General features: G+C 38.3%; 1 protein-coding gene across 6 annotated transcripts in view; it reads left to right on the top strand.

Moving 5' to 3' along the window:
* Window positions 1-15,173, top strand: part of CLSTN2 (calsyntenin 2) — a 342,914-nt gene that overhangs the window by 106,935 nt on the left and 220,806 nt on the right. The window contains exon 1 of one of the 6 annotated variants that reach the window (XM_083849242.1): window positions 13,500-13,629. The exons of the other annotated variants lie outside the window; for them this stretch is intronic. Within the exon in view, the coding sequence (XP_083705368.1) occupies window positions 13,515-13,629 (115 nt within the window). The 5' untranslated portion in view covers window positions 13,500-13,514. Of the gene's footprint in view, window positions 1-13,499; window positions 13,630-15,173 lie in introns of those variants that run through there. 6 annotated transcript variants of the gene reach the window in all.

The raw sequence follows: 15,173 nt of genomic DNA, 5'->3' as shown, positions 1-15,173 counted from the left end.
TCTTCTGAGATATTTTTCCATTCTCTCCAAAATGCTATTCCTGATCTTATTATTCTGTAAATTGCATGGGAAATATGATTAGTTTTCGTTCAAATACAAAGAAGTAGGTCACGAGCAGACTGTGAAATGTGGATAAAATCCTTTAAATGAAATTGTTTTATTGAAAGAAATCATCTAAATGCCTCTAAGACAGACAGAGTGAATATGAAAGAGATGTTTATTGAAAAAAGTGTATTGATAGCAGCTTAGTATTGTGCTAATGAAAATGATTTCAAGCTGCTTTATATCGACCTCTAATAATACAGTATTATTTTTATTTACATAGCAAGGCTTGCATAAAACTTAGACCTGTATCCTGAAGTCTTTGAAATTGCATCTGCTTTAAAATTTGATAAACTTTATATGTTGTTTGGCATTCAATCATTTCCTTTCCAATTAACATATGCTTTGTTCTGCATCTTGTCCATAGAAAAGTTAAGGAGACAACAAACAGGATAAGCAAAGCTATCCGTTTACTATAGCTCAGAGTGTAATGTAAAACAGTCTTATCTTGATAAAGTCAGAGGTAAACACTTTATCCTTCTTGCGATCAGGTCTTTCAGAGTTTGTTCACTTGGTTGCTCAGTATGCAGTGAGGAGAGTTGGTATCCACTGCATGTTAGGCTGTTTAGTTAGCAGAAGAGGACATTGCTGCTGTTTGATAAATGAGAATCAAAATACATTTACATGAGGGATTGAAATGGTGGTTTTCAAAGTATGATAAAGGAAATAGCAATATATCATTCTGTACAGCTAGTCCTGAATGATAGATTTTGTATCCTGTTGAGGGTGGCTGCAGACTTCTTTGCAAAGTGCATACATGGAGCCTTGGCTTATCTATAACTTTTATGTAGGCTTAAAAATATGTACAAAGTAGGAAGAAAAAATTCAAAATTATGTTGGATCATAAGGTCATGCTGTCTCTGGAACAGAGGTAGTATCTCAAACCTTACTGTGCTAACATGCTGCTTGCCTAGACCTGTTTTTCCTCAAGAATCGCCTTGGACATGGAATTCTGGACTGAGAATCAGGAAGGCACAAACTTCACCCTCAGCCAAGCCTTTTCACCCTAGCTCAAATAGTTGTACTAAAATAAATTTGTCTCATGAGTCCTAATTCAAATGTCTCTGGATTCTGTAATTAATGAAGATTCTAAATTCTGTACATAGGACTCAGTTAAAATCTTCATATTAACGAGAGTGGAGTGAGCAAGGGTGAAGGCCTAGCCTGTAGTCCACTGAAGTCAGTGGGCAAGCTAATTTTGACTGCAGTAAGCTTTAAATCAGCCCCAAAAGAGGGAAAAATCATTTTTCTAGTATTTGTCAACATTAAGAGCAAGCTCTGTTTTCTACAAGAGCTAAGTTGAGCTGGCATTCCTTTGTAGGCACATGGAATGGGAAGAAATTTAGTGTCTGGGCTTTGTAATTCTTAGGCGGAATGTAAAGAAACAGGTATTATAACTCATATAAATCTGGTGATTTACCCAAGTAAAAACAAGAATTTGCAGAAAAGTCTGCAAAATTTGTCCACAATTTATCCCTGTCTCAGTGCTGCTTTGAATCTGTCCAATAACTTCAGTAGCAGCCCAGAATTTTCAACTGTTCCATTTGTCTTTTCTTACTTTTTTTTCTTACTAAGGTCTTGAACGGTGCGCTAGATGTGAAAGTGTTACGACAAAAGGATGGTGAATGAATTTGTGTCTACCATAGGATCTTTTTCCAGATTTAACTCTTCAGAGGACAGGAAAACAGCCTTTGAGTGGTTAAGCACTACAGCATTTCTAACAAATTATGCTTGTGGAATCTCCTGTCTTAAGAAAAATCACTAATACTGTATTCAGCTTACAGTATACCTAGATTTGTGGTCTCTAAACAGTTATGGGGTTTTCATTATGAATGTTATTACTGCTGTTCATTTCTAAATTCAGCACTATTGAAGGAACAAGCAATTACCTACCGCTCTGTATTCCCTGTTGAGCTCCCATAAGTGTATCTTGTAAAGTGGTTCACCTTAGTCTGTGTTCTGAATGCCTCTGATCTGTCATGCCTCTCACTGTCATCAGTGGTCTCTTTAAATATAAAATATACACATGCAGTATATGTGTGTATATAGACATAATTTAGAGTGATATATTTAATTGACTTGTGTAATTTTTTCTTCTCTGTGTGAGGGAATTTACTATTCATATACCTGAGATACCACTAGCTGGCATTAGGCCTAGTACAGACAAATGCTATGCAAGCTTTTCTGCACAGTTCCAGTGGTACCCTGTGATCTCCTCTTCCTAATTTCTCGCTCTACCTGTTCTTGAGCTAGCTTCTCCCATTTATAAGTAAGTGATTTCCACCAGGCATTAAAAGATATTTTGTATTTTGTTGTGGCATAGAGATAAAAAACTGGACAGAAGTGCGGCCATCAAGTTCTTCAGTTCTTTGGAGTCAGCAGAATGATTGCTCGAGCTCTTGGATCCCTGTGATTGATCTTGGCAGGCTAAAGTATTTCTGGCATTGGTTTGACTGTAGTCTAATATCTGGCTCTATAAAATCGTCTACATTAAAAATAGCTTTAAAATGCCAACAGAAATGTCATAATTGGAACCAATTCTCCCCATTAATACAGTGTATTTGGAATTGCTTTCTGTGTGAGTATTGTTCCACTGATAGCTCTTATAAATTTATTTTAATTGTTTATGCTCCAAGGTACAACTTTCTTCTCTACAACTTTCTGGCCATAAAGTTTAAGTACTTTACAAATGCTGAACTTACTTTTGCACCATCCCACTGATATTAAGAAGTGTAATTTTTTTATTTTTTTTTAATGTGCAGATGCAGATCTGAGGGGGTGATTAAGACAGGTCTGAAGGAGAAAAGAGTGGCAGAGAATGGTGTCAAAATGTATCTTGTACATTTGAACTGGCCCTTTTCTGAGGAAAAAGAGGGCTCTGAGCTGTGGGGGAGCATGAGAGACACTAGGAAATTGTTCAGAATTTGTTGACCTTTGCAAAGAAAATAAACTGAAATGTGCCATGTCCAGCTTCTCACTATCGAGTAGGAGAGAGCTCTCTGCTGTGGTGTGCAAACTCAGCACCTACGCTCCTTGTCTTATTCTTTGCCAACCCTTTTGTATAGCACAGGGAAGAGAGCAGGGCTCCTTTAGGGTTAGCTTGCTTCATAAAAAACTTCCTGGAGTTCCTACCCGTTGACGTATTTCCATATCTTGCAGATTGCTGCGACACATATTGGACAATGGAGGCTTACTTACAATTTATAGAGATACACAGTTTGGTCAGGTAATGCTGATGGCTCACAAATCTGATTGTTAGATGAGCTCTGAATTACGTGTTTTTGAACAGTTTTTTATGTCTTTCATGTCTTTTCAAAAGGCACAGTGTTTTATTTCAGTCAAATGTTTTTTTCTTTTTTTCCCATTACACTAGTGCAATACATTTTTGATCCAGAGACCATCCTGATACAGACAATGTGACTATTGCCTTATCAGAAAACTTATATTATTCTTCCCTACATCTGTATTTGATAAATATCTCCACTAATATTGATGAAACTCTCAGGAGAGGAAGAAAATTAAAAAAAAAAAAAAAAGAAAGGGGGCGGGGGGGAACAGCTCTATGCTAGATGCAAGTGTATTGCATCTCAAAGAGGAGAATGCTGCAGGAGATACAAGCACCAAGTGCCCTATTAGGAAAAGATAGAGATCTGTCTGCTGTAGCTGAGTGCACCATCACCTGCTAATACATCTGTATTATTCACCTGCTCTTACTGGAAATTGAACTTCTGATTCCGACTGGATGTGCTTTAAATGGTAATATTTTAATAGCCCTAGGTATTTTAAATACAAAATTGAGCTGCTGTGCTGAGCACAAAATTGTGCTGCCAAGTGTGGGATAGATTTTGTTCCTCTAGTTATACTAATTACGTACAACACTAGTTTGAAACTGGCTTCCATCATACAAGACTCAGATCAGCTTTTTTTTTTCTTCTCCTGCTTTACGTTATTGTTAATCAGTAAAAGTTTTAATCATCCCTTTCTGTCCTTATCTGCCCTGCAAGAGAACAGTTGTGAAAATGGATCTATTCTTCCAAACTGTTTTTTCATTCAAAGGGATGTAAAAGTGGACAGATGGCAAAACACTGGAGGAGAAAAAAAAAAAAAAAAAAAGATGGGAAGGGAAATGCTCTCTCTTCTAAATACCTCTGGAGCTCATTGGGTGGTGGTAGGCAGTATTTTATTCCCATCTCTTAACTTGAAAGAATCTGCCAGATTTTCATTTTGTTTGGGTCACATTCTCTGCCCAGTGCAAGATTTTGGAGCATTATCTTCTTTATCTCTTTCATCTCTTGGATTGCTTAGCAAGGCATTTTGATGAAAATGTGCCCTAGGTGTTCTTGGAGTTCAAGCTACAGCCATACGAATGAAAAATGACAGATGGGGCCATTTGAGTGAAATCCATCTGCTGTGACAAGATTCCTAAGGGCAGGCTTTGCAGACATGTTGGAAGCACCTAAGCAGTGCAGAATTCCAGCAGGTTTATGCTTGTACCATTTTCCTGTTAATTCATTTAAAATTTATAAAATTTCTAAAAGCAAATACCCTCAACTGAAGCTCTTGCAGCTCTGTGAGGGTGAGACATCCCCGCTATTTTGTTACTTGAGCTGCCCATAAACATTTCTTGATGACAATTTTCCTGGAAAAAAAATATTTTAAAATGTACTGTACTAAAACTAAGAACAAAACTTTTATAAAAATTTAGTAAAAAAAGAAAATTTTCTTTCAGAAGTAACTGAGATCGTGTAGGGTTGTTATACATTGATGTAGATGTGATTTTAGTACACGCTTCAGGGATCAGGAAAGATCATTTTTTCTGCTCTGTAATAGAGAGACAGAGGGGGAAAAAGGGCTTTGGCCAGGATGGGCTTGGCCACGTTATGAGAACTACCCATAGCTCCACACAGGATACATTACTGTAGTGAGGGTACACTACTGCAGTGTTACTAACTCATTGTAAATGCCCAGTTGGTGTATTTTTCTCACTCAGAGTTAAAGTACAATATTAATAACTTGGGGTCAGCAAGGAAGTGTTCATGAGTCTGATTAGCAAAGAATCTTGTGGTGTTTTGGTCCTGTAGCACTTAAGTTCTAGGATTAATTTGGAGTCTCCTAACAAATTGCCTAGCACAAAGCAATGTAGCATGATGGTGATTTCAGAGCTGTTCTGCTTTCTTCATGTGCTGTGGAGTAGTTGTCGTTGGTACGGTGCCAGGGTGGGGGGGTTTGCTACCAGCTGTTAGAGGCAACTGGGCAATATTTTTTGTCTTGAGCTCTAAGGATGGGTACGTGCAGTATCAACTTTGCAGAGCTGTCTGTTGAAGTGCATTGTGACATTGCCTGATCTCTGTCAATATTGAGGGTGTAATACTGCCTGACCTCTGGCAGTCTAGATTTCATGACTCAGTTGGCTTCATTCAATCTTAAACTACGTCCTGCTCATCAGGAGAGGGCTGAAACTTGCAATCAGCTAGAATATCAGCTCATGAAAAGACAATCTCTCATGATATCCTTGAATTCAGTGTCTGATCTGGGGGGCAAAAATATCAACAGCACTTCTCCAAAGGAAAAGTGTTGCAGTCATACAGATCAAAATTGCAAAGAACCTTTTTGTGCCAATACTTACGCATCTTCTTGCTATCAGGGGATGTTCTGCACTTGGCCAGCGTCCTCATTTAGGTGTTTCAGGGCACCTGATTTGGCACGGATCTCGACGTGGTTCTTTTTGAGGACAGATGTTAAGACGGTATTGGAAGAACAGCCGTTCCCTGGCACTTCAGTGGCAGAACCTTGTGTACCTTTATAATAGAGAAGACTTCGCACAGACTCATGAGAAGCACGTACTTGCTATTTATTTTCCTATCTCCCTTTCTTGTTTTTGTGTGAAGTAAAAATGGGGAGAAATCTTTGAAACTTGGTCAGTTTTTATATTGATAGGTCCTTTGTAATCCAAATTCAAGAGTCTCTGTCATCTGATCAATGACAGTTTATATCCATGGATGAAACTGGTGAAAGAGGAATGACTGGGCTGAGAACTGGTGAAAGAAAAATAGCAAGTTACTGTGGAAATAAAAATAAGAATTCATCTGGGACTCGTGCATGGTCCACAGCATAAATCTACCTGCTCCTACCTTACTGAAGGACAGTAATACAATTCTTACATAAGGAATCCTCCTCAAAGTATTTAGCAATAAAATTAAAATAAAGTGAGCTGGCTAAAGAGCTATAATTTTGCCTGCAGTTATTCATTACTCTGTGGTAAATCTTCATTTGAGTATATAAGAAATATTCTTCATTTTAGTGTATTAATTTAGGAAAATCATGGAGTTACTTAATATGCAGTTTTCACATACTGAAACGTTCTCTGCATTCCTCTTTGTACCTCCAACACTTAGCGAAGTGTGTTTCAGCATAATCATCCTCCCAGTGGATTCTAGCATGAAAACAAATCTCACTTTAATTTAAGAAACTTAAGTGTACAAGGCAGTGCAAGGAAATTAAATTACCTGTTTGCAAACACAGCCTCCTTTCTCAAGAAACATTTTTAATATCACTTTCAATTTTCATGCAACTCTTTCCATTGCCAGTTTTTAACTGCTGTGGTTGAGCCATTAATCAAGAGTGCAGGCAGGTGGGCAATAAATTAGACTTTGTCAGCAATAGAATTCAATGCTTTGAGATTTTTGGCTATTAAAATAGTGGGCCTAAGGAAAGGTGGGGATGTTTTTAAACTGGAGCCCACTCATCCATAATGTACAGTTACCTGAATGCAGTGGTTACTCTGGGGCAATGATTGTCTTCATTTATACTTTCAGTTGTGAGCCTGCAGAACCATGCTATTCATATATCTCTTGCATGCCAGAATCATTCAATATGTATCTTGAATTTGAATATTCAGTATATTGAATGTTTTGTTTTGCAGTTCACAAAACTAGTACTCAGATGATTGTGTGCTATGCTGGTGCTAGGCTTCTGGCACCCTATAAATTTCTAGCACCTTCTAGTACCTATGGAAGCATTGATCTATTAAAATTATGTACACATAAAAAGGGAGTCCTTTTCTATAGGAAAAAAAAAAAGATCCTTTTCTTAGCAGGAAGCAAAAATATTGTTTCATAATTGTAGGCTACAGTTTTTCAGCAAGGTGTGTTTTATCATAAACTGATTTATTGACTCTTAAAATTTACAGGGAAGTATTCCAGCCTCAATGAGCCTTTTGTCAAGAGCATTTTCTCAGGTCTCTGATGAAAGTGATAACTTGAAAGAGAGATTTTCATCAAACCCATAGCCCAGAGGTTAATATATTAGCCTTATATGTGGAGCCTTATATGATCTGGAGGCTCATCTGAATTGTTCATATCCCAAATATTTTTTCTGGAGATGCATTCACACCAAAACTGTCTTCCCAATATTACCCGCTCCTCTTGCCTGCTGTTTATATAAAAAACAAAATAACTTACATAATCTTGAGATATCTTAGTTTCGTCATGATACAAAATGGAAAATATTTATGAATGTTTTCCAAAGCCAAGAAACAATTTCTTTGCCATCTTTTTATGGCTCTTATTTCACATGCTGCTTGTGCACTGCCAGGGTTTCCATCCCGTAGCTGTGGAGGAGAATAAAGGCTTTTCTTCCCCTGGTCAGTGTGCTCAGGGTTTCTTGGATTGTCATTTTAGCGTGACAGGGAAGGGATTTGTCTGTCTGACGCTCCCACCTCTATGCAGGAAGCAGTAAAATGAGAAGACAAACTAGTCTTTATGGTAAGCACAGTAAGCAGTACCTCAAACATGAGAAGAGTAAATCTTTATCCCCTCCAATTAAGTGCTTGTCTGAATGACAGTTCCTTATGGATCTATCGTTAGGATGATGTATGACATCCGTTATTTTGAAGGACTGCTCTTAGATACAGATAATCTCAGTGCTGTGCATTTTCAGCTTTGGTGTGTAGGCATCAAGTCATATTGATACGAACACAATAATGTACTTGTATGCACTGTAAAGGTGCCTGAGATGTCAAAAGGAGCTCTCAACCAGTCCCAGCAAGAGAACATGTCATAGCTTATATATTAGAGAAAATTATTCACTAGAATAAAGAAGTGGGGATTTGAGAGGTAGGTCTTTCACCCAAGACTGATTAACTAGAGTTTTCATTAAATGTAGTTCTTGTAGATAGGTGTAAAAGGAATGTACAGGGAATATCTCTGGGAGGAACTAAGTTGCTTGTGGGAGACAGGTACTACAATAATTGTCTAGTTGTATCTCTACCTCTGGCTCTGTTGAATGAATAGACCACTGGCATTAAGCTGATCATAAAATTGTAGCCAGTTGTGTTTAGTATTATTTCAAAATAATGCATGGGTTTTATGTTAAAATTACTTGTTACAATAAAATCTTTTGATTTTCTGCCCTGGACCTTGTGTTAAGAAAAAAAAAAAAACGCACGACAACAACAAAAAAAACCATGTAAATATCTACATTATTTGTTTTTGAAGAAAGAAGGAAAGCAAGACGATGGATACACAGCAGCTCTCAGTAGCATGCTTAATAGGAATGAGAGAATATCTGCTGCTGTTTGGTCAATAGCCACGGTTTAAGGATGGTATATGAGAGATTTACCTGGGTGCTAAAGACCCTGTGGCATGAAGTCTTGACAGTGCAGTGTTGCAATCAGTTGGTCTCCTCAGACTGAATATAAATGGTACTTGAGGGCACAACATGTACACAAGAAATAATTCTGTCATGTTTTTATCAGTATAGCTTAAGAAGGCTCCCATCCTGGGCAGGTACTTCATGCCCCTGCATTTCATCACTTTGCTGTACCTCATTGTACAACCTCATTGGGTTGTTCTAACATTTGATAATGAACTGATTTTGATTTTTTTTTTTTCTGGCCATTGCTATTTAAAGTTATATCATTTTTTTTATTGAATTATCTGTATTTTACAAATACAACACAAAATTGTGTTCTCCATGTGGTTCTAAAATGCTGCAGGTGAAAATAACCCTTCTCCCCACCATGTTTTTTTTCCCCCAAGAAAGATTTCAGTGATCATGTTACAGTGTGACCTTGCAAATAGAGCATGATAAACAGTTCACTGTTGGGGTGAGCAGACAGTGAGTGTGATATGTACTTGGTTCTGTCACGGGGGGAAAAATAAGTGAATGTGGAGTACATTTAGTCAAAGCCAACATCACCCTGCTTGAGGAAATATAACAATGAAGTGCGACTGCATCTAATTGAATAATTGAATAGACAATTCAATCTATTACTAAAGGTGATTGCAATAATAATGTTTTCTCATTACTGAGGACAAAAGAGTTTCCTTTTTTAGAAGCAATCATTTTTGTAAACGTCCTCAGGTCATCCCATTACCAGGGTAGTTACGTAGAAGTAGGTTTTACCGTGGCTATGGTCATCTTTTATTTTGGTACATCACTAGGATCACATCTAGTATGACAAGATCTGAGCAGCTAGACTAATACATTCGAAAGAGAATTGAAGTAACCAGTGCATAGTCTGACATAACTCATTTTAAGTATTAATTTGTGGTAATTGTTTGTTCGTTTCTTTTATTTGCTGTTTGTCCAGCTGCAAGTGTGTATTGTGATCCACCACAACTTAGATTAAAAAAAAAAAAAAGTTATTATGTAATTTTGAATTTACAGGATACTGCCAGCAATTTGAAATACTGACTGGTACAGCCTTCATGTTTTGTATGTCCATCTCATCTCTATTTCAAAAGTTCCCTCAGTATGCTCCTTGTGTCTTTTTTTTTTTTTTTTTTACTTCAGTAAAAGAATAAAGAAAAAAAATTCTAGCAAAAAGGACAACCAGTATGAAGGATTGCAAATGACATTTCTGTATCTACCCTTGATGCAAGTAGAGCTGCCTCTGACAGGCTTATCTTATGCAGTTGGCAGACAGGCACTTTACATAGCAGATAGTCTGCAGAGATACTGATCCAGCAAATTCATCTGTCTTAATACGTGGAAAATCTACAGGAAGAAGAAACAGATGTATCCCCATAAGTCAACTAACTCATACAAAAGACTTTAGACTGGAACATAACGTACTGACTCTGTTCTATACTCTTTGGCCAACGCTGTTTAAACATGCATCTATTTTACTTAACGGCAACTAATGCATGTTGTATAGACCCTAGATAAGATTCAGTATTTTCCTTATTTGCCCCCCAAATACTACTGTTTTGTCAGTTTTATTAGGAATGTGTAGAAGATATGGGAATTGTTCTGTTGTCTCACTGTTCTTCAACTTAGCCTGGTGCTAATTTTCAAACTACCAATGTAATGCTAACTTTTAAAAATGTCAATATTTTGTATTATATTGTACATTTAAGATTGAATATTTTCTATTCATCAATAAGTTCAAAATGAGTGGGACAGTTGTATTAATTTCAGAAGAAGGTAAATGCTGTGGTCATCTTTTCCTCTAGCTGAGATGTTTCCTGTCTTATAAGGGGATGTCAGATCTTGTCAGTTCAACATTTCATTCTACTTCGATTACATTTTCTAAGGAAAGACTTACCTTAGAGGCTGATGAAACCTAACGCTGACACACCATTATTCTTGCCTCTTAACTTCGATTAAAAATTTCCTGCAAAGGCAAGTTATTACTTTTGTTTCTGTCATTCACACATTTCAGAGATGTTGTTATAATAAGGTTAACAGATAATAGTATTTGTTTTCTTATTTATTGCATAATTGTCAAGTTACCTTTGAAAGCAAAAGCTTCTACTGTGAATGTACTCATGACTGTCACCCTGAATGCGAAAAGAAAGGACTCATAGTCCCAGAAAGAATTGATTATGCATATAATTTCAATACATGGTGCTATTTAGAAACCTTTCCCTCCTTCCAGGAGGGAGTGTGGCTGGACTCCTCCAGGAGCAAACGGGCAAGTGTCTGTCTAGTTCCTCTATGTTACTTTGCTGCCATGGGCTGAAAATAACACCATCCTTATCAGGAAATGGCCTGAGGAGTCCAAAGACTCATCTTTGTCATAGAATCAAAGACTGTTTTGTGTTGGAAGGGACCTCAAAGATCATGTAATTCCAACCCTCTTGCCATAAGTAGGGACACCTCCCGTCAGCCCAGGCTGCCCAAAGCCCCATCGAGCCTATCTTTGAGCACTTCCACAGATGTGGCCTCCACAGCTTCTCTGGGCAACCAGGGCCTCACAACCCTCATAGTAAAGAATTTCTTCCTAGTGTCTAATCTAAATCTACCCTTTTTTAGTTTAAAGCCATTACCCCTTGTCCTATCACTGTTCTCCTTGACAAAGCGTCTCTCCCCAGATTTCCTGTAGGCCTCCTTTATGTATTGGAAGGCCACTGTGTGGTCTCCTCGGAGCCCTCTCTTCTCCAGGCTGAACAACTCCCTCAGCCTGTCTTCATAGGAGAGGTGCCCCAGCCCCCTGATCACCCTCTTGGCCTCCTCTGGACCCACTCCAACAGGTCCATGCCTTCCTTACACTGGGGGCCTCGGAGCTGAATGCAGCACTGCAGGTGGAGCCTCATAAGAGCAGAGTAGTTTGTCTGTGGTATGGAATAAGCAGGCAGGTTCTTTACCTACTGGCAAAGCAATGGTTACAAAATCATCCACAATCGTTTCTAGTATTGTCTGTTACATGTACATAGAGCATATATGTATATACGAGGGATTTGATCCCTCTCTTCATTTTCAACTCTAAGTACTTTTATGCCATGCTAATTACAATTCTGTGGTTAATTTGTGACAAATCTTTGCACTGTTCATTTTTGAGCTTGCAGCTGCTACACATTATTAATGTAAATGATACCATAACTGACATCTTAATAGATTTTTTCTTCACTAGTGACAGCTCTACCTCTTTTCCTATTGATAAAAATGAATACAAGTGGACAAATCTATTCTCTATCCTTTTTCATCTTAGTTTTTTTTTTTTTTAATGCCAATGTTATTGCAAATAGGAGAATTAGCTTTTCCAGCTGCTTAACATATAAAAGAAGTCAGTATGAAAAATATATTTCTATATGCAAAATATGTTTTCATAGATACAGAATAGTTTAGATCCTAGGAACCTGATTGGCATTATACTTCTAATTTTCAAAACATCATTTGATAACACCAGCTTGGAAATCAAGGAAATGGCACTACATAACACTTAGAGGAATAGAATTATGACTGTAACATTTCCTGGTACAAATTAAAGCTGTACAATATATTGTGTGTGAATAAAAGAATTTAAAAGGAGTATTTGGGGGTTAATTAGTGCACAATTGGAAGTGTTGCTCAGAATTCTGGTTTCATTATTATTAAAGGTGCAAAGAACAGTATTTGAAGCATAGGGCTTTGAGGAGATTTGCAAAATACTGAGGAGAATAGCAAGAACTGGAGCTACAAAGCTAGTTGAACTGCTTTCAAATGAAAGAACTTTGACAATATGTTGAGTTCAAATAGGGTGGCTATGCAGAGAAAGATTATTAAACATGATTTTATATCTACAATTTGTTCATTTTAAACTGTCAGAATAACAGTTATAAATTTAACAATAATAATATTGTTGAAGTTACTATTATTATTATACACTTATTTTCCTCCTCCCATTCTTTGTGGAAGCATGCACCTGGTGTGACTGCCAGGAGGACTGAGCAGGGGATAGACACTGGTTGGACACTTCAAGAAAAAGCTGAAAACCAGTATCACATTTTAGACTTTTTGGTGTGTTTTCTTACATGTTTTTCCTGAGCATAAAAGGAACACCTACATGGACACAATTTTATTGACATTTTTAAATACACACGTCGTGGTCCTAGTTTTACCAGGAACATTGCTAGCGTTTGAATTTTCATAATGAAGAATCCTCTATAACACCAGCCAATTCTGAAGCGGGGCATGACACCCAAATTTGCAGTCTGAGAGTATTTCAGTGCAGTGGGCTGTCTGTGTCACCAAGGGGACCCACCTTGCCCTCACAGCTGAACAGGAGGGCTGGTTTGGGTGCCAGAATTGCCACTGCTCGACTTCGTTCCCTCACAGGCAGGGGGCTTTTGCTTTTCCCTGAATCTGTTCCCATGAGGTGCCACGGCCTGTGATTAGCTGAGCCCTGCCCTCCTGTGGAACCTTCTGGAACTGGACAGAAGAAACGGACAGAACCTTCAGGAACTGTCCAGAACCTTCCAGAAGGGGCTGGAATTGGCTGGAACCAGCTTGGGGCAGCCCCGCCCTCTCCTCCCCGACACCTTTGCAGCCCGTGCTGTTGGCACCTTGCTTCACGCACCCAATACAAGTACCTATTGTTTTTAGGTTATTTTTAATTTTAAAAAAAATCAATATTTGGCTTCTTCAGTAGTAATAGTGGTTGGACCTGAAATTTACGTTTGAAAATAAAAGTCCAAATTGAGGGAGCGATGAGAAGGAAGGTACCTTTCTCTGGACCTGCTTTGCTCTGTTCAGACGGAGGCTCGTTGTGTTGCTCACCGGTGAGGTGCTGTCTGAGGGAATCTCCGCCTCGCGCCTTTGCAGGTGAAGTTTCCACGATTCCTAGTAGTATGTCTGCGGCGTCTTCCTAGGAAAGGATTTGCTACAGTTCAATTTAAGAAGGAAATAATGTAGTGGTGGGTTGTGGTGGATTAATTTTAATGACTTTCTTACATTCCAGAGCTGCAGTTTACTGTAGGTTTCTGTAGAGGTTAAACGCCAGCTTGAGACCTGAAAGTGGGGAGCATGGGGCTAGCAAAGAGGTGAGGAAGATCTGTAGCAGCTTTGTTTTTTAAGTAGGATTTCCAAAGGTTAGGATCTGATCACTTTTCATCCAAAATATTTGTATTGTGATGCTTAAATAGAAACAAGTCAATTTTTTTTCATATTGCTTGGGCCAGATGTAGTTATGGGCTTTGAGAATAGAGTATACAGAGAGCACCTGTAAGCCATTACAGAGCTTTAAAAGAGAACAAAACCTGCAAAGGGTTCCCTGTGCCAGATGTGATGGGCACCTGGGCATGCCATGAGGGCTGTGAGGCATCAGAATTTTTTTTTCCTTGCAGATGTTTTTTTTTTTTTGGTACAGATTTTTGCCCATTTCAAAACAGACGCGGTTCAAGTCTGAGGCTACATAAACAACCACACTCCTGTTACAGGATTAGGGAAGGTTTGCCAAATGTTAGGCTGTTGTCAAATCCACATTAGGTGATGCATTTGGTCTGTTCCATTGAGAGATGGCTTCTGCTGAGTCTAGAGCATCTCTCTCCTTGTTCTGCAGGTTTTCAAGTCCATAGCAGTACTGTTATCTGCCAAAATCGGGAGCACTAAAGCTGGGAGTAGTTTAGAAACTTCTGCCTTTCACTTGCAGTTACTGCCTCCGTGCTGAGACCTAAGTGACCACAGGAATATTCATGGTTTTGTTGCATGGTCAAACTGGCTGTGGTAAAGGTTTTACTTTGCACCGGAATGGGCTGGGACTGTTCACAAACTAAGTTACAGCTCAGATCCTTTCTGTTTGGATGCCATAAATTGCACAATGTAATCTGAGAACCGTAATCTGCTCTTAATTGTAGTCATATTTAGAAGCATACTTATTCATGAAAGCAGGATTGCATTATTCATTTCAGTATTTGCCATGAGAATGCTTGGTGTGTTAGCTTACTGCAAGCTTGTTATGACGTGCTTATATACCTGTGCTTTGGGAAGTGTTCAGAAAATGTCCACCAAGAAAACTGGAGGAAAGACCCTAAACATGGTTTCTTCTGTCTGTACATGGACACCAGCAGCAACTGCTGTTTCAGAAACAGATTATTACCAGAGGTACTTTCAAAGCATACAAATTTTACTCATAGCTGTTGGCTGTCCAATTTGTATTTTGAATGTAGCCCTGGGCATGCCACAGCCTGAACCATCTGTGTGTACACCATCCCTCATGAAGAAGCAAATTTGTATTGATGCATTGTGGTCATTATATAAAATTATGCCAAAACTGATTCAAAAAAAAAGCAATAATTGTAAATACGGATCTAAAAAATAATAGAGGAAAGTATGCTGTGATCAATATCAGAAACAGAGCAGAAATAAAC

Source organism: Anser anser (assembly GCF_964211835.1).
Source record: "Anser anser genome assembly, chromosome: 9".
Taxonomy (NCBI): Eukaryota; Metazoa; Chordata; class Aves; order Anseriformes; family Anatidae; genus Anser; species Anser anser.
Note: the sequence above shows the minus strand (reverse complement) of the source record. Positions and strands in the feature narration are given on the sequence as shown.